General features: G+C 41.1%; 1 protein-coding gene across 5 annotated transcripts in view; it reads left to right on the forward strand.

Annotated features, from left to right (window-relative positions):
* Nucleotides 1-21,718, forward strand: part of trim3b (tripartite motif containing 3b) — a 27,055-nt gene that overhangs the window by 1,685 nt on the left and 3,652 nt on the right. The window contains exons 1-16 of one of the 5 annotated variants that reach the window (XM_031872540.1): nt 237-7,413; nt 10,450-10,625; nt 12,836-12,965; nt 13,634-13,744; nt 13,887-14,038; nt 14,294-14,474; nt 14,650-14,763; nt 14,910-15,008; nt 17,132-17,284; nt 17,607-17,985; nt 18,583-18,686; nt 18,812-18,979; nt 19,627-19,795; nt 20,392-20,433; nt 21,157-21,227; nt 21,338-21,478. In XM_031872540.1, the coding sequence (XP_031728400.1) occupies nt 10,480-10,625; nt 12,836-12,965; nt 13,634-13,744; nt 13,887-14,038; nt 14,294-14,474; nt 14,650-14,763; nt 14,910-15,008; nt 17,132-17,284; nt 17,607-17,985; nt 18,583-18,686; nt 18,812-18,979; nt 19,627-19,795; nt 20,392-20,433; nt 21,157-21,227; nt 21,338-21,478 (2,160 nt within the window). In that variant the 5' untranslated portion in view covers nt 237-7,413; nt 10,450-10,479. Of the gene's footprint in view, nt 1-236; nt 7,414-10,449; nt 10,626-12,835; nt 12,966-13,633; nt 13,745-13,886; nt 14,039-14,293; nt 14,475-14,649; nt 14,764-14,909; nt 15,009-17,131; nt 17,285-17,606; nt 17,986-18,582; nt 18,687-18,811; nt 18,980-19,626; nt 19,796-20,391; nt 20,434-21,156; nt 21,228-21,337; nt 21,479-21,718 lie in introns of those variants that run through there. The other 4 variants (XM_031872539.1, XM_031872541.1, XM_031872542.1 and 1 more) reach the window with 4 other exon arrangements.

The raw sequence follows: 21,718 nt of genomic DNA on the forward strand, positions 1-21,718 counted from the left end.
CACACACACACACACACACACACACACACACACACACACACACACACGCGGGAGAGATAAGAGACAACCTTACAGTGACATCTAGCACCGTGACAAATGATGTGACACTGGCAGCAATAAACCTTTTAGTCTTGACAGTTGTCACAACGGTGTGTGTGTGTGTGTGTGTGTGTGTGTGTGTGTGTGTGTGTGTGTGTGTGTGTGTGTGTGTGTGTGTGAGAGAGAGAGAGAGAGAGAGAGTGAGAAGGTGTGCTTCTCTCTTCGTCCTCCTTGCAGACTCAATCAGCTCTCAGGTGATTTTGTTGCCATGGGTAACAGCAACAGAATTCCTCCGCCACTCTGCAAAGTCACGCCGATGTCTACATTTATGTAAATGTTTTATTTTTTAAATACAGCTTTGATATGAGCCCATTAGAGGGGAAAATGGTCTTCATGGCAAAAAGCATCAAACAAGTCCAGTTCAAACTGATTAATTCAAAGTTTTAACTTTGTGGAGTTTGAGTAAAGTCTTAAAGCTACAGGAGTTCCTCTGAGAGATGCAACAGCTTCTGCTGGGGATTCTGGTCAGGGTTAAGTGTTATTACCCTCTGCTGTGAAAGCTGGGATGGCTAATATAGCTTTAATTACTTTTTATTTTATTTCAATTTTTATTGATTTTACTAAACTAAACTTTTCCATCGGCATGCTAGACTTATCCTTTACATGTTTGTCAGTTTATCTGCAGATGTGAAACTCAGAAGTGGCCAGTACTAAGATCATTGTGGTTGGGTTAACATCTTATTTGTTCAATGTTCAGTTTCAAATTGATCAATTTCTATGTGTATTGTATTTAATGTCTTAGGTTTTAGTACATACACAGTTTCTAATTTATGCACTTCATGGGAAGCTTTATGTGCAATTTATGCTTCACTTGGAAGCACATATGTTTTTTCCCCTCTGTAACAAAGACAACATGACGTTTAAGTTGAACATTTAAACCTCATTGTCTGGCCGATCACAACAGATTCTGCAGACACAGCTGTTGTCTGACAGCAGCAGCACTCGTGAAGACTTTATGAAATTAGTGGGTCTGAATATGTTTAGATGTTGGCACATGTATGGTATTTATACAGGATGTGGAATAAAAATGTGAGTGCGTGTTTCTGCTTTGCCTGTTGGCACTCAGGTGGTCCAAATCATATTTAACTTTATATTTATGTTTGCATTGTGAAGGGAGAGCAATGTGGTGAACGCTTAGTGACTGAGGCGAGAGATGCAGTCATGTCATGTTGGATATATTTAGGCGGATCCCTCAGGGAGGCTCAGTAATAGCACTGGCCATATTGTGCCATTTCTTCAGCATTTCAAATAACATCGGGAATAAAATACTCCTGTTTTACCCATTATTTTCCATTTTAATTCAGTTAAACATTTTGTGAGAGAGAAATTGCTTTGGAGACTACAGTTACAAAAATAATACACAAAACATGTTCCAGGTATATGGCATGGTTTACCTATTTTAACCATCTTCGCCACTGTGCTCCTCGCATGCAATACTCATAGTAGTGTTTCTATTCTATTCTAATTTGCAGGAAACAAGAACGCATTTGTGGTCATTCGGAAACGGCATATTCCTTGATCAGGGAAGCAGCTGCCTGTTCTCCATCTATTTTTTGCAATTCTGACCTTTATAGTAATACAGAGATTTGTGTATTGCTTCATTCATTATAAGCTATGATCTTAAGGTCCGAAAAAAAGAAGATATTCAGCATTATATAACACCAGCATTTCTCTCTCTGTGACAGCGGAGAGGTGAGGCTATTGTTCTACATAAACACAACTAAAGGATGGATTAGTTCCACTCACTGATCTCTTGTACTATTGATGTTCCTGTGTTCACTGTCTTGATGGTAATCCATGATTCACTCATGTGTTGGATCATTACTTCTTGAAGGACATACACTCTCCCTGAGATGCACTGTACGCACGTCAAGCGGGCCTGTTTAGATGTCAGCCTTTGTACGGAATGTTTCTGTTAGAGTGAAAAAGTGATAACCACAAAACTGAGTTCTCCGTACTACTACTCATTCCTAAGATTAGAAGTGAGAGAACCAAGGCTGTGATGATGTGGCTGTAAAACAAATAGCTTAGTGGTGGCAGTTAATAAACTGCTGTGAATAAAAATGAATCCCGTCACCACGCTGTAAGTGCAGTTAGGCAACAGAAAATCTGTGGTATCTGTGGTAATGATGTGCAGAGTCGGTAGACCTGTGTGCGTCTGTGTCTGTTCACATGTGCTTGTGTGCTGGAGTGTGAGCCATGTGTTGATATGCTGATACAGGCGGTTCCTGTGACACATTCCTGCCCAGCTTGGCTCAGATCAGGCAAGCTGATAATTTTAGCAGCGCTTATGTCAGTCAGTCCCGCTGTGTGTGGACAGCCAAGAGTAGGTACCACTCTTCCACATTAGTCATCCACTACATCACCCTTGCCAGAGGGACTATACATGATGAATGTGTGTGTTGCAACATGCTAGTCAGCAGACAGGCCTCTCTGTTTTTCTGCCCTGCCATCATAGCAGCAAGCTGGTGTTTCAAGCAGACTGACTACAAGACGAGCAGCGCTGAATTAGGCATCACAAATGTGTGGTCAGTATGTGATTATGTTTTTATAGAAGCAGCACTTCAATAAAATTCAATCCAACACAATACAGTACTGCAAAAACACTTCCTTTGTGGTCATCTTAAACCCTTGTTCGACTGGATTGCATTATATTGGAAGGCGTTTCTGTTATTTTGTCCACCAGGAGTGTGGTTAGGCCACATTCTTAGTTTTCCTGGTTCATGTGCAGAGGTTGACAAACGTGCAAATCCTAAATCCTCTGACCTATCGGCATGACGAAAAAATTTAGTAAATACATTTCCACCCGGTTAGGAAAGCCATAATATCAAAGCCATAATAAACATTTATTATTCAATGACAGGGTTTTGACATGATGTCCGTTCACAATGTGATCGGTGTTCTGGATATTTGGCTCTTACATAAACCACATTTTTGACCTCTTTTTTTCCCCGATGATGACAAACGTCTAAACTTCCCACACACCTGGATAAATAAACACTCGCACAAAAACATGGAAGGTCTGTTAAACTACTTGTCACATCATTGTGGTCCGGATTCTGTTTTGCATTGTGACATGGACCGAGCTGTTTATGTTCATATATGTTTAGCTCAGGGCGTCTATTCCCTCAGTTATTTAAAGAATCAAATTATTTCAGGATCAGCTCCTCTACCCTGTGGCACATGCTCCTATTTCACTGAAATATTTCTCTCTGCTTGGAGAGCGTTGGCTAAGATAAGAAAGATGGTGAAGAAATTTGACATTGAGACATTTGAATATACACAAAATGTGGATTATAAGGTGTTTATTTCTTATGCTTATACTGTTTATTTTACAGGTTTATATATACTATATATATTCTGTTGATTTTCATTGTAAAACACATGCAAGAACTAGAAAGTTCTCCGCCAGGTGTGCCTGCAACGACCACTGCTGTATAGTGTGATTTAATTAAATTCTGAATTAAACTCACAATTGTCAAACACCCCCATCTAGACACCAAGACAAGAACCAAAAAAGCGACAATTTATCCATGTAAATCAGTCTTCGTATTCCTCAGATGTTGTGTCATGTCTTCAGATGGTTGTAGGAAGGTGACCTAGAAGATATTTTTTTTGGGTAATGTTTTTCAGTTATTCTGTTGATTGTTTGGAGCATGCGATGCAATACAAATGTTCGTGTGAAAATGCTCATCTCATCTCATCTGTGAGATGTGAGCTTCCTGTGCTGCTCATGTATCAGTTTCTCGAGGCTCAGCGGAGATGAGCTGCTGTTTCTGATGTCTGCCTTGATGTTGTTTGAGTCAAGAATCCTCTTGATGAAGTTCTGTTTGCAACAGACTGAATATGAGGGGAGATAAAAACGGTTTCATGACTGCAGTGGTCACAGATTGAGGTTTATTTCAGATGTAAGGACTTAAAATATAAGTATTTGACTCATTTATTCCTGACTTTATTTCTAAACATGTAGCTTTTAGCATCTCTACACAACTACAAGCAGTGTCTGACGTTAAAAAGGATGTAACCAAGAGGAGGCTAAGATTTTCCCTCGGCTGGTCTGTTCTGTATTCATGTAAATTAAAGGATATTTGTGTGAAGTGGAGCAATCAACACACAATTTACACTCACACACCTGCTTTCCCTGAGGCCAGCTGTGGTGTAAAGACAGCTGGGTAGCTGAAAGGAAGCGTCAGTATTTTATTTTCAACTTATCAATCAATCTGGTTTGCATACACGGTAGACCTGTGCCTTTGATATCAGCTGCCAATAACAAGACAGATTCTTACAATAGTGTTTGCATATCGTCTCAAGTGTCTAGATACTGTGTGTGTATGATACATTTATGCATTTGCATATTTATCAACTTTTTATCTTGTTTTTCAAGACAAGGCTGGCAACCAATCAAAAAACACAAAAAACCCCAAGGATATGAGGGCAATGCTTTGGGATGTTAATGCCATAGTTAGCGTACATGAATGACATTGTGCACAAATAAATCTCAGATGTGTAAAATGTGCATTGCATGTATTGGACCGTAATGGAACAAGGCCCATGTAAATGATTAGTATGTGAATCCCTCTGGAGTGTTTCTGAGTCATTACTCTGCTGGTCATCTGAGGATCCCTTGGCTTTTTCCCAGTGTGTGTATGTGCGCAGTGCAGAGCACGTGCCTGCCAGTGGTGTGAGGGGGATAAGAACTGATAGCGCTATATATAGATGTATATGTATGTGGAGGCTTAAGACTGAACTGTGCAGCAGAATGGAGGCTTGCCGAGCATACTAGCGAGGGTTACACAGGCTGGTCCATGCACGCCATCTATTATCTCTGGGTGTGTATTCTATCTTTGTGAGGAGCAAATTAAGCTTTAAATCCTCAGAGTTAGGTGTGTGTGTGTTTTTGAATGTTATTGGTGTAACTTGAGCAGCTATAAAGGAAAGGGTGAGTTGGGTTGAAGATTGTAACAGCTGACTGTGTGTGTGTATTTGTGTGTGAAGGATGGTGTCAGGCCCGGAGCTATCAGACTCCAACACCATCATGGTTGCCCTGAGGTATCAGGATTGTTCTCTGCTACACAAGAGCCCTCTCGTTATTCGTTATAGTGTGTGAATGTTCTGTGTATACTGTCATTGTGTGTCCCTTCTACCTTCATTTTCATCTAGTTCTTGAGTCCTCCACATCTTCTGAGTTAACTTTCGCTCAACATACCAATCCTTTGGAACGCAGCAGGCAGAGGCAGGAGGATACTACAGTACACTGTGTAGGGAGAGTATGTAAAACCCAGCATCAAACAAGAAATAACTTTGCATCATGTGTGCAGCACCCCGATGTGGGCACGCTGTTGGCTGCAAGCAAGCACAGCAGCACGCTTAACCCCATTTACTCACTCTCACAGAACCTCTTGTCACGTTATCTGTTGTGTAACAGAAAAATGACATACAACATTGAAGATAGGTGGTTCTATGAAAATATAATTCTTTGTTGACAGCCTGAAGTGAGTTTGGATTTTGTTGTTGGTGAACATCACTGTCATTACTTTTATTGTTCCACCTCTTTCTGACCCCCGGGCAGAAGGGTTTCTTTTGGTTGATGATATTGCATAAGGCAAAGAGTGCAGTGGGTTTGTTTCTATCTCTTAGCTCAAACTAAAATGTGTCTCAAAACATTCTGGGCTTTCTGCTGAAACAACCTTTTTTAGTTTGGAGCCAAATTCTGAAAAAAAACAGATTTTATTTTATTTTTTGATGACCTCTAGTCTTACAATACTCCCATTATATAATGTGTACTACTAGCTTCAGGATACTCAGTGTGGGTGACACTGGTGGTTCACCTTCCTCTATTTTAATAACTGCAGGAGTCGTACATTCTGATAAAACTGTCGTTTCAGCAGAAAGCACAGCGTTAAACCACTAATGCAGTGGAGCGCTCACTGCAGGGATGACAACAGTGCTGCATCTGGTATATTAGTCGTGTCAGATTACTTATTCTGGAGCGTGAAAACAAGACATCCAATGAGATTCTTCTATCCAGCTGCAATATGTTTGTGGGTCTTGTTTTGGTTTGGAAAGAATCATCAGATCTTGTAACTACTATTAAGTTAAGCAAGCGTTGCAGCAATATAAAAAAATATATATGTATGTGAACCTGCGCCACTGATCATTCTCTGAGTGGTATTTTTCATCCTCTGATCCTCTGCTTCCTGTTAGACCCACAACAGCAGTCTGGCCTCTTGAGTTCAGGACATGGGATTTTCAGAAAGGTGGGCGTGGAGGAAGCAGAGCCGGAAGCGAGGGAGGAGAGATGACTGCACCCAATCCGCACGGATGAACTGTAGAATGATGTTTTTGTCAGAGAATCGTTACCTCTTGCACCAGATTAAACTCTGACCACCTCACGAGGATGGGGCGTTTAAGGGATTGGTTGCAAAACTTTATTGTGACAGGATATTCAGCTTGAAATTCAAAGTGATAATCCCCTTTTCTTGTATTAAGGGTATTTTCTTAATCCCTGCATATGTGTAATTTGATATTATAATGCTCGGGGGAGAGGCATGTGTTCCAAATTCTCATTGTAAGTGTTTTTTTAAAGGTGACATCGTGAATTATGTAACTATGTTTTGTTTGGCTGCCCTGCGCGTGTGTGTGTGCGTGTGTGTACTTGGCTGGCTGAGCAATGACGTATTTCTTCATAACTTTAACTGGAGGCCAAATGATCCAAATGCTTAGAAGATCGTCAGCTGCCGTTTCAGTTTGTTAGGAGCAAGCTGCATTCAAGAACCGACCCTGTTTCTATGTGCAATCATCACAGTTTTGAGTGTGCACATTTCACAAATGAAATAAGTATGCAGCAGATTAAGACTTTATATGCAATTTCATTCCTGGATTCAAGTTTGTTGTCTGTTTAGTCTCAACAGTTGGTCTTTTCCTATTCTTGTCCGTTTCAATCTTCGCCTCTCACTCCCTCTGGCCAGCACGAATTGTTGGCCTATGATGCAATCCCTTATCCCTGCTAGTTTAAGTTCCCCAGCCAATCAGAGCGCGGCAGTCGGATACCCAGCTCATGCTTGAAAACAGGACTGACAGTAGGAGGGACTTTCAATTGACTGTCCCTCCCCCTGTTGTCATCCCAGTTCAGCCTTTTTTTCAGTGTGTTGTGGTGGAAAAGCAAAAAAGGCGACAGAAGGAAAAGGGAAAAGGAAGACTGGTCAGCAGGGCCGAGGGGAGAGACGAGGGAGGAAGTGGGTGTGCGTGTGTGAGTCAGGGAACACAGAGCTGCCATGGATGGTTTCTAAATTGTTCTACTCCACGCTACTGACAGTAGGTAGTCTTTTTTGTCAACTCTGTGTGTGTTTGTCCTCATCTAAATACATGTGTGCTTACAACTTTACGTTATCAGCTCAGCTGGTACCAGAGAGGTGTGAGGTTGGATGTCTGTCCAAGCTGTCAGCACATATTCATAGCTGCACAGGTGCGTGACAGTGATCAGGAGGGCAGATTCTTTATTCATTCCTTTCCTTATTAAACTGTCTGTCTCTCCGTCCCTTTTCCTGTCCTCTTGATGAACTGGGAAGAAGACGTTAAATGTCCCGTCTTTCCCCTCCCCCCCCTTCTTAATTTACACGTGTGTGTTAAAAGAGATACACATGAGCTGTGAGGATCCTATTGTACAGTAAAAGCAACAGCAGAGGTTTCTGTTCTCAATGAGACAAAGAAAACTGCTACTTTTGTATTCAGTTACGCCAGCAGTGAATAGACTCATTGTGTGTTAACTCTGCAAGTGTTAGCTTGTTGTCTCAAACAAACATGCAGCAAACATGCCCTTTAACACACACACACACACAAACAATTAGTTACACATGCAAAAGCTGTAATCCTGTGAGTTTGGGGGTTTAGTCGGGCGTAGGTCACCGACAACATTACTGCTGTTATTACTGCCCATATAATGGCCAGGAGAATTATAACACATTTCATTTTGATGGTATTAGTTGACAGCTCTCTGCAGGATGCATCATTTTTTAAGCTTCCGGCAGTCCTGCATGGGCTTGGCTTTATCCCACCCTGCTGCCTGTAACTGCAGAGTCTTGAATCAGTACGTCTTCACTCAGTTCTTCGATTTCCCAAACCTTTCAGTTAACTGGTCATGGTTACTTTAGAGCATCAAATCGACACATTGTGGCCTACTGAATGCATATAACTATAAACATGCTCGTCATTAGCGATCATTCAGGTGCACGCATGCTTTTGATCCGCCTAATAAAACTGTGCTTTAAAATATAACTAATAGTAAACAAAGAGGAAACACACACTATGCAACAGTGCCCCGGTATTATTTTAGTTTCACCGTCATTTCTTCCTCGCCTACCCACTAATACATGCGTCTAAATTTAGACAGACATCATTACCGATATTAGTATCAGTGTGTTCTAGCACAGACAAAGAAGTGTGAGAACTATACGGGACATCCTGTGGGTGATCCGTCTTTTATTCTACTTCCTATGGAGAGACATTCAAGTTTCTCTTTATCAGAATCCAACAGAGACAACCGGATACTCTTAAAGTGCCAGTTTGAAGCACAGGGTTTATAGAGAACAATGCATATTTAGATTTAGACAAAACATGAGCTACGTACCAGTAATCATTTCCGTTGGACACCCTGCCTGTCCCTCACGTTCTCATGGTTGGCCGCTTGAGGAGTGACCTTTACCCTCCCAGTCTACAGATTGTATGTCACTGGATGCTTTGCGTGAATGTGGGTTTGTGTGTGTGTGTGTGTGTGTGTGTGTGTGTGTGTGTGTGTGTGTGTGTGTGTGTGTGTGTGTGTGTGTGCAGTGGGCAACGACAGACAATAGGACATGAGCTACATGGTACATAGGGGGATTGAGTGCTGTATTAGATCCAGCAGTGACAGATGTGCGGAGGGGGGGGTCCTGTGGGGGATGATGATTATCAGTGTGGTTGGTTGTAAGAGTTTTTGTGTGTTTGTCTCCTTGTCATTGGGTGTGTAAGATTTAAACCTACTATATATCTTAAGGCCATGGATGTTTGTTTGTGACATGCTGAGACACTTGTCATTGTTGCCAATGGCATGGCAGTAGCAACTTTAACATACCAAAGTAATTATTATGCCATATGTGTTCAGGCTTGCACTGATGAATGTGAAAGTGGGCCGAGTTGGAGCACTAGTTTGTGTTGCTAGGCAGAATATCCAAACCTTGTAGCTGTATTTCTATAATGGATGAGACTATGTAAGGCACGAGGCTCCTCCGTTCTGGTCACCTCACAGAGTTTTGCTACTATTTCAAGTTGTCACTGACATATGCGTTATTCTTTATTCTATTATTCTGTTCTTTAAAATGTACGTATGTTTTCTAGTTCAAATCTGTGCTGGCATGACATCATTTGTAACATTTTAATATCATAAACGATTTTCATACATTGACTGAATTCTGTGTTTAAAGGCAACATGATCTCTTATTCAAATACAAGCAAAATGGTGCCCAGCCACCAACATTTAAATGCAGGATTATAACTTGCTGTCACTCAAACATTGATAGACATATGTTTTTTTATACACTCAACAACTAAATAGAACTGCTACGTCAGTAAATTGTAAGCAGGCCAATATGTGTGAAGCACATTCAAGTTTTCACCTATATCAAACTCTTTAATTATATATGTACTCTAAATCTATGTGTATACATTGTCTTTTCATTTTGTATGTTATACAAAAGCATATGGTTTGATATAGAGGGAACATGTATGAACCCAAATAAAGTTTAGCAGTAGTGAGACCTCACTTGTGACTTGTAAATATAGACAGACTGACGAACACAAATAGAAGGAAACATAGACATTACTCAACACATTCTGTTTCAAGTCACATGTGTTTGTGTAAATGTCACAACAGGTCGGGAGTATGTATTTTTATTTCAGTAGCCAGGAAAGCTTGTTTTAATGCATTGTTGTGGATTTGTAATAAAAGGATTCTCTTTAACCACAGACTGCATTTATTGTTTAGTTAAAAAAAAACTTATTTTACTGCTTTGGGGTTCTTTGAGATGTTAATCAAAAGCCAGACACATGGCCGTACTGGTTCGTCTACATCTGCTGCTGTCTGTACACTCAGGACTGCTTCTATTTCACGCTATTGGCTTTTGTCTGGTATTAACCTAGAAATAACACCATAACAATGGACACGTTATATTATGATCAAGTAATTAAGCAGCTTTGGCTCCTCGTGCCTGCTGTGGTATGTTTACTAAGCATTAGCAGCCCTGAAAGTGACACTCGCTTTAAAAGCTTTTTGGACAAATATAGTCAAATATTCATGTTTTTATTTTTGTCTCTCTGCAGGTTAACTTCTGTCATTGTCCGTGGCTTTAAATGTCCTCTGCCATGGCAAAGCGTGAGGCTGGAAGCACCAGCCCTGTGGTGAGTCAGATCGACAAGCAGTTTCTGGTCTGCAGCATTTGTCTGGATCACTACTCCAACCCCAAGGTCCTCCCCTGCCTGCACACCTTCTGTGAAAGGTAACTAACATTTGTGCTCTCTGTTTGAATGACAACTGTCAATGGTCCGAATTACTTGCACTCAAGCTAAACCCGACACCAAACCCAAGTCTCTGCTCACACTGTCTGCAACATGTAACTTTTGCTGAGCCATGCAAAGAAGGTGGTAAAACAGTGAAACGTTTCCCTTTCAGTGCCTACCCTCCCATCCTTTTACTCAATAATTAATGTCTACTACTAGAGGAACCGCATCTATTGCAAATCCCTGGCCACAATTAGACAGCTCATAGCACTTTTCCTCACCGCCTCCACTGAGATAAGTGCATTCCGCAGCATTAGGGACCGTCAACGTCTTAGAAAAGGCTCATTGTTGGAGGACACAGTTATAATTCCTCAACAGTGCCTCGGAAAGATGACACCTCCTCAGGCAATACTTACTGGGGCCTTTTGCGTGCCGAGCCCAGCAGGGGAGGCATTTGGAAAGGCATGTTGTTAGGTACAGACAGATAACTGGGATTATGTTTACTTCTAAACCTATGATAAGGCAAATATTTATTGAATACTTCTGAATAGCCACACAGAGTACAGGATAAATCCTTTTTCCAGGCAGCGTGATGGGCATTTGCCCACCGGAGGGCCAATTTAATCCCCGGTTTAACTGGGTGACATGTGATCTGGAGCCCTGCTGAGGTGAACAGATTTTTGTCTGGAGCTATACATGATGTTGCCAGACAGATGTTTTAATACAGGGATGGGTTGATGTAGTTTTATGGGTTTTAGGGCTGAGCTGGCAAATCCATGCTGGGCCTAGTCTGTTTGGTGTGGTATTGTATCTCTTTTAATTCTGCTCCCCTTTTACTCTTTCTGTGATTATCCTGGTTGTGTGCTCATTATTCAGAGATCAGGATCATGCATTTGGCCATGGGTTGTGCAACTGTTTCAAATGGTGCCAAAATAGACGACATCTTCCTACAATAGGGGCATTTTTGTACTCATACAATGATTGTAGGATTTGACTTAATAAGGATGAGTGTGGCACTCGTCTTAAAAAAGATAGTAAGGTAATTGGTTTATCTATTCATTGTTTATTAAGTTCTCTATGCTGCTTTTCTGTTTTATAGTGTTATAAACATTTTTACTTTTACTGGACAAAAGTAGTAGAAATATAGAATTTTCCGAAATTTTATGAAAAACAACAAATATCCAAGTAACCCCAAACTGACAGATTAATCTACAATGAAAGTTAACATTAGCCGTCACCCATCACAGACCTTTTCACCACATCACTGTTGCGGTTCCAAGCTGGTTGTATTTCTGACAAAGCCACAGTAATTTATCCAGGCTTCAGAGCATTGCAGTGATGTTGACAGAGCAGTATTAGACGGTTTAAATCTCTCTGTTGTTCTCAAAAGCTAACGACTGCAGTTTACTAAGGCTTGGTTGATACGAGTCATTCTGGTGTCATAAATTAAACAGAATGGTGTTAACATGCAGCCCAAGCAGCTTCCAGATGTCCTTGTGTACAACAACAGAGACTTATCTTCGACACTGGCCTCGGGTTTCTTGCAGCATCAACTGCCAATTTAGTGATAACCGAAGCTAAAGAAAAACAACCGAACATCACATGCTGTAGGCCAGGAGTGCGGTCTGGTAATCTGCATTTTGCAGCTGAACTATGCTGACTGTGGGTTTGTTTTTGGCTTGAAGGTTTTCTCACGTTAAATAGATTGTCTCCTAAGGGCAATTGAACCTGCACGACATTCCAGCGTGTAGAGCTGCTGGGATAGATGTGACTTTTTACAGGATGAGGCCAGAATCCAAAACACATGCACACTCACACAAACATGCAGAAGCATAAACGAACAGAGAAACGTCTACTCTCCCTAAAGTCTTTTGTCTCTTTGTGTTTCTGTTTCGGCAGATTGATTTGCCAGAGATTCACTTACTCTAATAGGAAGTCTTCTCTTGGGGCTGTGTGTTCTGTGGATTGACTCGGATTCACACTTTTCCACTATTTGTTGTGACAGCAGCACTATTTAGGCAGTCTCTCTCAATTACTGTGATAAGATGACTGCTCTCTCTCTCTAGTGTCTTCCTCTCTTTCTTTGTCTGCTGTATCGGTAAATAGAACATGATATATACTTATATACAGACTGACGCAAAATAATCGTTTGGGTAGATTTTATATTGTAATACTCGCTCGTCTTTCTTTGTTGACTCCCTCTCTCCAGTTGTCTCCAGAACTACATTCCCCCAGAGTCCCTGACGCTCTCGTGTCCAGTGTGTCGGCAGACGTCCATTCTGCCCGAGAAAGGAGTTTGTGCTCTACAGAACAACTTCTTCATTACTAATCTCATGGAGGTTTGACTCTTTATCTCTTTTTTTAATTCAAGTCAGACACAAATGTGTTACACACAGGATTTTTAAGTGCGTTACATGGAACAAAAGACAAAACTCAGATGACTTAATAACAAAGATTATTTAAGATAAATACAGATGGTACTTAGGGAAATGGGATAGCGTGTCTGAGTGTTTCCTGCACTGCTGTCTTTGTGTTAAACAGGGAGAACATTTTTGCAGACTGAGGTCATTTCACCTTTAAAGGGGCTCTTTTTTTAGCATTTGCTTTGTATCTAAGGTTTCCATTGGGCATGTAGGGGTGATGATTAAGGTTACCATTGGGCTATAGGGAATGATTTGAATAGAGGGTGCTCAAATGGATAGCAGTACAAGAATGTGTGTTTATGTCTTGAAGAGAATGAAGTCCGCAACAGACTACAAGGAAATTCAGACAAAGTGAAAAGCATCTAGGGGCGTACCACGTACTGTTATGTCCACAATTTGATTTGGCACCTCTACCACCTCTCAATAATAAGTCCACTGCCAAATAAAGGAAAAATGCCCAAAATATACATATTCAAAAGAAAAGAAACAAACCCACCACAGTACATAAGAAAGCACATCATTATTTTACAAGTCTATTGCAAACTACTGAAAAGCAATATGATGAAGTTTAAAATGTCAACCAGGTCCTTCAACGAGACCCAGAGTGCTCACCGCCGGAGGCCTGCAGTGTCCTGGAGTCAGTCAGCGCTGCAGCTGCAGTGAAGCCCCTCTGCTGCCCAAACCACGAGGGAAAGGTGGGAAGCACAAACTGCCCTACCTTTTTAATTTATTAGCAATAATGAATGTAAAAGAAACTGAATCTTCAAATGTCCCACCTAACTGCAATGCCCAGCAAGAGTGAATGAGCTTTTTTACTCGGTTTGTCTCCCTCTGCAGGTGATGGAGTTCTACTGCGAGTCGTGTGAGACGGCCATGTGTCTGGACTGCACTGAGGGCGAGCACCGGGAGCATGTGACTGTTCCGCTGCGGGACGTCGTGGAACAGCACAAGGCTGCTCTGAAGACACAGCTGGATGCCATACTGAGCAGGTTAGGACTTGATACCTGGATAAAGCTTTCAGAATATTTCCTTCACATCAGGCGTTTGGAAGCTTAAGCATTTGGCCCAGATCTGGCATCTGCCATCAAAGATTTCCTATGCTATGCTGTGCCCATCATGTCAAAACACGGCCCTGGGTATAGCGACAGAGGCTCATTTGAGCTTTTGTATAGCTTTATAGCTCTTTAACGGGTGTTTTGTTCTACAATTGATGGAAGAAAATTTCACATTGTGTCAACTTCCAGGCTTCCTCAGCTAACAGCATCCATCGAGCTGGTGACGGAGATCTCCCGCCAGCTGAATGAAAGGAAGAATGAGGCGGTAGCAGAGATTACCAGCACGTTTGAGGAGCTGGAACGGGCGCTGCATCAGCGCAAGACGTCCCTCATCACAGACCTGGAGCTCATCTGCAGCACCAAGCAAAAGGTTATGTTTCACAAACTCATACATCTGATCCATGCACTCACACAGATGTGTACATGCATCTTTTTGTGCACAAACACATAAGCATTTTACAAGTAGTTGATCATGACCTGCCACATGTCTCACATTCCTGTCAACATACTTCAGCCTGCTGACTTTTACGCTTACCCGACCACAGGTCCTGCAGGCCCAGCTTTCATCTCTCCTCCAGGGGAAGGAACACATCCAGAGCAGTTGCAGCTTTACTGAGCGGGCTCTCAGCCATGGGAGTGCTACTGAGGTGGGCTGGCAGGTTGTAATATTTAAAAGCAGGATATCAAACAGGTTACAAGTTACAACACATATGACAATCAGCTTTTAATTGTGTTGCACTGTGTACCCAGATGTGCTTGGGTTTTGTGTAAAGGAATATGCAATATGTGTCTCCTGCAAGTATAGGTGCTGCTAGTTCAGAAGCAGATGAGCGAGCGGGTAACAGCGCTGGCCAGACATGACTTCCCAGAGAGACCACATCAGAATGCACACCTGGATTGTCAGGTATTACCAGTGGTGTATAGTAACGAAGTAGAAATACTTCGTCACTGTACTTAAGTCGTTTTTTTGGATATCTGTACTTTACTTTACTATTTATATTTCTGTTGACTTTTACTTTTACTTCACTACATTTTGCAAAGAAAACTGATACTTTTACTCCGATACATTTCCCCTGAAACCTTCGTTACTCGCTACAAAATCAAATCTATCTTTAGAAACAAAATGAATCATGAGACCAGCGTCGGGGGCTGTGGTGGAACAGAGACTGCGAGCAAGCAGGTTTGGTGAATCAGTGGTCCTAGCTTACAAGTTAAATCATTGGTTAATCACGTTAATGCGCAAAACAAGTGCTCTCAAAGCCGCGGTGTTTAGATTCCCAGTGAGGCCCAGGATGCTATATGCTAAAGCTAGCGAGCGAGCGACAACACGAGTAGAATTCCACACAGGACGGGTGGGATGAGGAGAGGTGGATGGGTCAAACAAACACTGGTGTTTCCTCCAGGAGGCCGCAGTTTGTGCCGTGCGTGAAACGAGAAGCCAATGTTGATTTATTTGCGACGTGACTTCCGTACTTAAGCAACGCCACTTCCGTAGATATTTTAACGCAAACCACGATCTTTTCCTCAACCTAACTAAGTAGTTTCATCGCCTAAACCTTAGTTGTTTCCTGTGAAGATGGAAGTTTATTTTGAAAAGACAGTATGCATGTAACAAGAGAAAACAGACTCATGTTGCTGGACTTTTGCAGGAAAAACGCACGAAAAGTGAGGAGTAACTTTTCGTAAGATATCAATAAAACGGGGATGAATTTATATCATTGTATAAAGAGAGTGACATGAGAAGATCAATCTCATGTCTGTAAGTTAAATCAGCTATAATCACTCTTTTAAAGTGATTAGTGACTCGTCTAAAACATTTAAAAAAGGAATAACTTCAATAGAATCATTCTATACAATGTAGCTTCTTTACATTCTAATAGAATGTAAAGAAGTTACATTCTATACAATGTAGCTTCTTTACATTCTAATAGAATGTAAAGAAGCTACATGTAGTAGAATTGTCTTTTGAAGATGAACAGGACATTTTTCAGTTTCCAGTAATGACTGGGTTGGTTGTTACTTTCGGTGCTGCTTTAGTATTGATCATGTTTTGATATTTGAGTCATTTAGTGGATGATCAGATGGAGTTATGATGGTAGCAGATTCAGCTTGAGCAAAACCTTTGCCTATTGTGTTCAAATCAGGCCCATAGGAGTTTACAAGGCAGGCGTCCTTTCTCACAACACTGACCTGATGCATCAAGTGGATATTCTTTGCTGAACACAATATGATGCATTTGCCCTCTACATCCTCTAGTTGGAATGAGCATACTTATAAACGCACTGTTACAACTCCTTCATAGTGTCATATTGCTTTTAGGAGAATTATGATGATAAGTTCATATTAGATGCAAAAGTATACTTATGTACAATATATTATGTTGAACATTGTTGCTGTTGGATGGATCACAGCCAACCCAATTATTTTCAACACAGCTCCATGTCCTTGGTCATGGCGCCACAGCACTTAAAAGAATAAACTTCATAATTCTCAAAATTCTGACCCTTTGCTTTTTTATTAACAGCATTTACTTGTACTTTTACTTTCAATACTTAAGTACATTTAATATCAGAAATTACTTTTGATACTTAAGTACAATAAATATCAGATACTTTAAGACTTTTACACAAGTAGTATTCTAATAGGTGACTCTTACTTTTACTGGAGTAATTTTCCAGTAAGGTATCTTTACTTTTACTCAAGTATAGCTTTTGGGTACTTTATACACCACTGGGTATTACCTGTTGCTTATTCTTATTCAGCCTATTTGTGTGTGCATCAGAAAAAAACATTTGTGAATCCTATATTTGTGGATTTTGTTTATATAATGATAACAATTTTTGTGTGAATTGAAAAATCTTTATAAATATTAGAAATTACAAAATACATTTGGGAATCCTTCTCAGTGCATTCATTAATATTGAGGCTGATTTTAACTCCATACACATGGAGCCAACCATAGAAATGTAACTTTTTAGAGCAATAAGGGATTCTGCAGTGGAAGATATTGTGTGCTGTCTACTCTAGGTGGAGACTGAAGGTCTGCGACGCTCCATTCAGAACCTGGGAGTTCTCCTCACCACAGCCGCTGTGGCTCACACCTCGGTTGCCACAGGAGAGGGCCTCCGCCATGCAGCAACTGGGCAGCACCACACAATTACTGTGACGACAAAGGACAAAGTACTGTCTTAAATATTTCGTCTCACTTCCATTTCCACGTGTAGAGTGAACCTTGGATAAAGCTAACAGATATACATTTTGTTTTTACTTTAATCTGTTGTGTCTTTATTTGCTTTAGTCACATATTTGAGTTTAGTTTTTCATTCAAATTCCCATTTCAAGCTATTTTTCTCTTTCAAGAAGTCATTAGTCAGGGATTATTATGAGTGTTAGTCTGTAGAAAGCGCTGCCTTAGAGGCTGCAACCATGTGCATATTGCTTGAGCAACAAGATTCAGAATTTCTTCTTGTTCTGAAATTGAATGAATGACCTCTCTCTGCAGGATGGCGAGTTGGTGCGGACAGGAAACGCTGTTTTAAAAGCAGAGATAACGTCTGTCGACGGGAGCCGCATTGCAGAGGCGGATGTAGCGGACAATAAGAACGGGACGTATGAGGTTGGCTACACGTTACGCTCTGAGGGAGAGTACTCTTTCGCTCTGTTGCTGTACGGCCAGCCGATACGTGGCAGCCCGTTCCGCCTGCGGGCGATCAAGCCCTCAGATGTGCCACAGTCTCCAGATGACGTGAAGAGAAGGGTGAAGTCTCCCAGCGGGACAGGGGGCCACATACGGCAGAAAGCAGTGCGTCGTCCTTCCAGCATGTACAGCACCACCAAGAAAAAGGAGAACCCCATTGAGGATGAGCTCATCTACAGAGTGGGTAAGACGGATGACCCGACCAAGAGAGAAAGTCCATACACTGCACGTGTCAAACCATGTACCATGCAGACATTACTATCATCACTGCTCCCCAGTTTCTAAGCCATACAACAAGTTTTTATGTTGACCCTTGAGGCAGTTTCTGTTGTCACTTCATGCCAATAGACTACAGGATGAAAATCAACTTGCTGTGACTTGGAAAAAAAACACCTTAACGAGCTACAGTATGTTGTCGGAAGATGAAACGTAGAAAACAAATTTTGTGAAATGACCACAGTAATAGGGAGAATGTGTTGGTCGCTCACATAAAGATAATGTTACTTGCATAAATGAATGAAGGTGAAATATTCTCACAGTGAAGGATTGTTTTTCTCAAGCAGGTTTCAAGTCTTTGCATTTTTTTTAACTGACATGAACCGAAACCTGCATTTGCCTGGAAGGCAGAAGATCAATCCAAACACTTAAGGTGTGTTTTGAAAAATAATCAGAAGGATAAGATAGTTTCAGTCCGAAACCACTGGTAATATTACAAACTGAGTCAAAGGTGAACATATGAAATGGCACATTTACTGAGTGGGTTATTGTTTACTTTTGTCAGGTACCCGGGGCAGAGAAAAAGGAGAGTTCACAAATCTGCAAGGAATATCAGCCTCTTGTAACGGCAGAGTGGTGGTGGCTGACAGCAACAATCAATGCATACAGGTGAGACAGACACAGAGAGGAAAATGCAACCATGATGCCTTTGTGGTCACATAGATTTGGAAAATACTGTTATAGTACTGTGATTATGACACTCAAAAGGGGCTATTTGGTGGAACCGATTACAGGTATTCTCCAATGATGGACACTTTAAGATGCGCTTTGGGGTCAGAGGTCGGTCTCCAGGACAGCTGCAGAGACCGACGGGCGTCACTGTGGACATGAACGGTGACATTGTGGTGGCCGACTATGACAATCGATGGGTCAGCATCTTCTCCTCTGATGGCAAATTTAAGGTGAGATCTCATTAATTTGTATTAGCTGAACAGACCCAGTATGCTTGTGTTGTGTGTGTGTGTGTGAGTGTGTGTGTATCATTATGGCAAAATCTGGTCCTGGAGACACGAGGAGCAGGAACTAACCCAGAGGCAGTTTTGAGTACTTTGCCAGGTGTCTAGGTGAGGTCTGAGCAAGGGGGCAGTCAGTCGGGGCGTTGAAGTGTTGAAGAGGCCATCGGTTCCCAAATGTTACGCCCACGGCCCGATTTTGCGTCATGGCTGGTGTGATCCTATTTCAAGAGGGTCTCTAGTTATAACATTTTGATGACATATGACACTATCACTTTTTATGTGACATTCTCATGACTGTCTTTTTGTCATTTTTTATGACATATTATGCTATGACTTTATATTTTCATGATTTTTCACTTTTTTTGCAAACTATACTATAACTTTTTTATTTTGCTCTACAATAATTAATATCCTTACTGCAAAGAACTATGATCTGTCATGGTATTATTAATTACTATACTATATATATACTTTCTTAGGTGAAATATAACAAAATATTATCACAATGGACGTATGCTTGTTAAAAATATAATTTCAAAGTCTTTCACGTTTTTCTTTCCCTCCTAAAATGGGTTGTCTTCCTTCCTTTTCAGAATAAGATCGGTGCAGGTCGGCTCATGGGTCCTAAGGGTGTCGCTGTGGACAAGAATGGACACATCATTGCTGTGGACAACAAGGCCTGCTGTGTCTTCATCTTTCAATCCAATGGGAAGTTGGTGACTAAGTTTGGAGGCAGGGGGACGTCTGACAGACAGTTTGCAGGTGAGAAGTATAAAGAAAGAGTTATTTTTAACACTGACGGGGAGCTCCCAAACAATACCCTCTCTTTCAACGATGCCATCTGTCAGAGAGGCAGCAGAGTCGACTGGCTTCTAAAGTAAATCCGTCATGATATTTTACAAACTTGCTTAGTATATAACGACACAAAGTATCCCATAGATACTATCTTCATTATTTTGGATTTTGAAAGAGGTAAATACATAAATACAGTAAATCAAATCTGCGAGAAATACAAAAGAAATTACAATCAATATTTTTGATGTTTTGTTGACATATTTACTGCCAGTATGAAAAAAACAATAATGTACTGTTGTTTGTATATAAACCAATGCATTGCATCAGATTTTACATTCTGTTTAAAAATATAAGCCTGTATATACATGAATGCAAAACCTCAGCGGTGCAGTGGCCCTCTGCCCCCCCCCCCACACACACACACACACACACGCACACACACACACACACACACAATCAGCACCTATGCGGACCACCCTACTCTATTTTCCTCTTTGCTTGTCCTTTATCTCTGACTACCTATTTTCCTTTCTTTCTGTTCTTCCTCCTGTTTTTCAATCCAGAAAAACTTGGTCCAAACTTTAATAAATCTGGCTCAGTTTTCAGTAAGTACTAAGTGTGGCCTTGCTGCAACCTTAATCCCACAGTGCAGTGCCCTCTGTCTAACCCAACTGCCTGATCATGTGCCTGCCCTCCTGAGAACTCAGATTGTTGACAAATCAAAGCTGTTCAATAACAATCAGAAATATGTACATGGCGTTGTATTAATCCCTTACTTTTACAATAATGAACATGTTGTCATGTGGATTGTGGTTTTTGTATCGATGGCTAATTAAGATCAGTGTGAATGATTTTCACTGCCCTGACTCCAGTGACATGAATGTAACCGATGCTCCCTGTTTGCCGCAAGACAATCAGTGTTGGAAGCTACAGAGCTGATTAGTTCTCAGCCGACATAAGCCTTTTTTTTTTTTCCAATAAACCATCATTGTTTATGGTGAATCTCGGAGCCTTGAGCCTTTCAATATTATGTCATTTAGAGATTTAGTATTGTTTTGACGATCTGAAAAAAACGGGAAAACAATTGTAACTCATGTTAAAGCATCTAAAGCATGAAAGGAATGCCATCACTATACTCTCCAGGCAAATCAGAACCGCTAACCATCTGATTTAAACAGGTTTCATAATTGCAGCTTCAGGCACAACAAGCTGAATGTTGTGTTGAAACGGCCTACTAACAGTAAAGGGAATGGTGCAAACTACAGGAATCAGTTTCTCTTCCAGGTACTGCAAATTCCACATCAACCTTCCTCTCTCTCCTTATCCAGGTCCGCACTTTGTCGCAGTGAACAACAAAAATGAAATTATTGTGACCGATTTTCACAATCACTCTGTAAAGGTAAGACATGCTACATATACATGTATACTGTCTACATAGTTTATGGTGAATCTATCAAAGTGCACATGGATAAAGACACAACGTGTGTTTTTACTGACTTACTGTCCCAGGTGTACAGTGCAGATGGAGAGTTCTTGTTCAAATTTGGCTCTCATGGTGAAGGCAACGGCCAGTTCAATGCTCCCACTGGTGTGGCTGTGGACGCCAACGGAAACATCATCGTAGCTGACTGGGGCAACAGCAGAATACAGGTGAGACGGGCTGTATTTAGTCTGCTATCACCTTCACAATTATAAGCCTTGAACGTTATTTTCCTCAATATATCTTTATATTTCAGCAAATGAATACACATTTAAGTTACAAAGAAAAAGTTACATTCAGTCACTAAACTCTATGGAGTAGGATGCATTTTATAGCACAGCAGCACATTGAACTGCGCATTCACAGCAGCTTGAAACCTGCAGTGTTGAATATTTTTGATTATTTAGTTA

The sequence above is a fragment of the Anarrhichthys ocellatus genome, unplaced genomic scaffold (genome assembly GCF_004355925.1).
Source record: "Anarrhichthys ocellatus isolate YVR2014 unplaced genomic scaffold, GSC_Weel_1.0 scaffold65, whole genome shotgun sequence".
Taxonomy (NCBI): Eukaryota; Metazoa; Chordata; class Actinopteri; order Perciformes; family Anarhichadidae; genus Anarrhichthys; species Anarrhichthys ocellatus.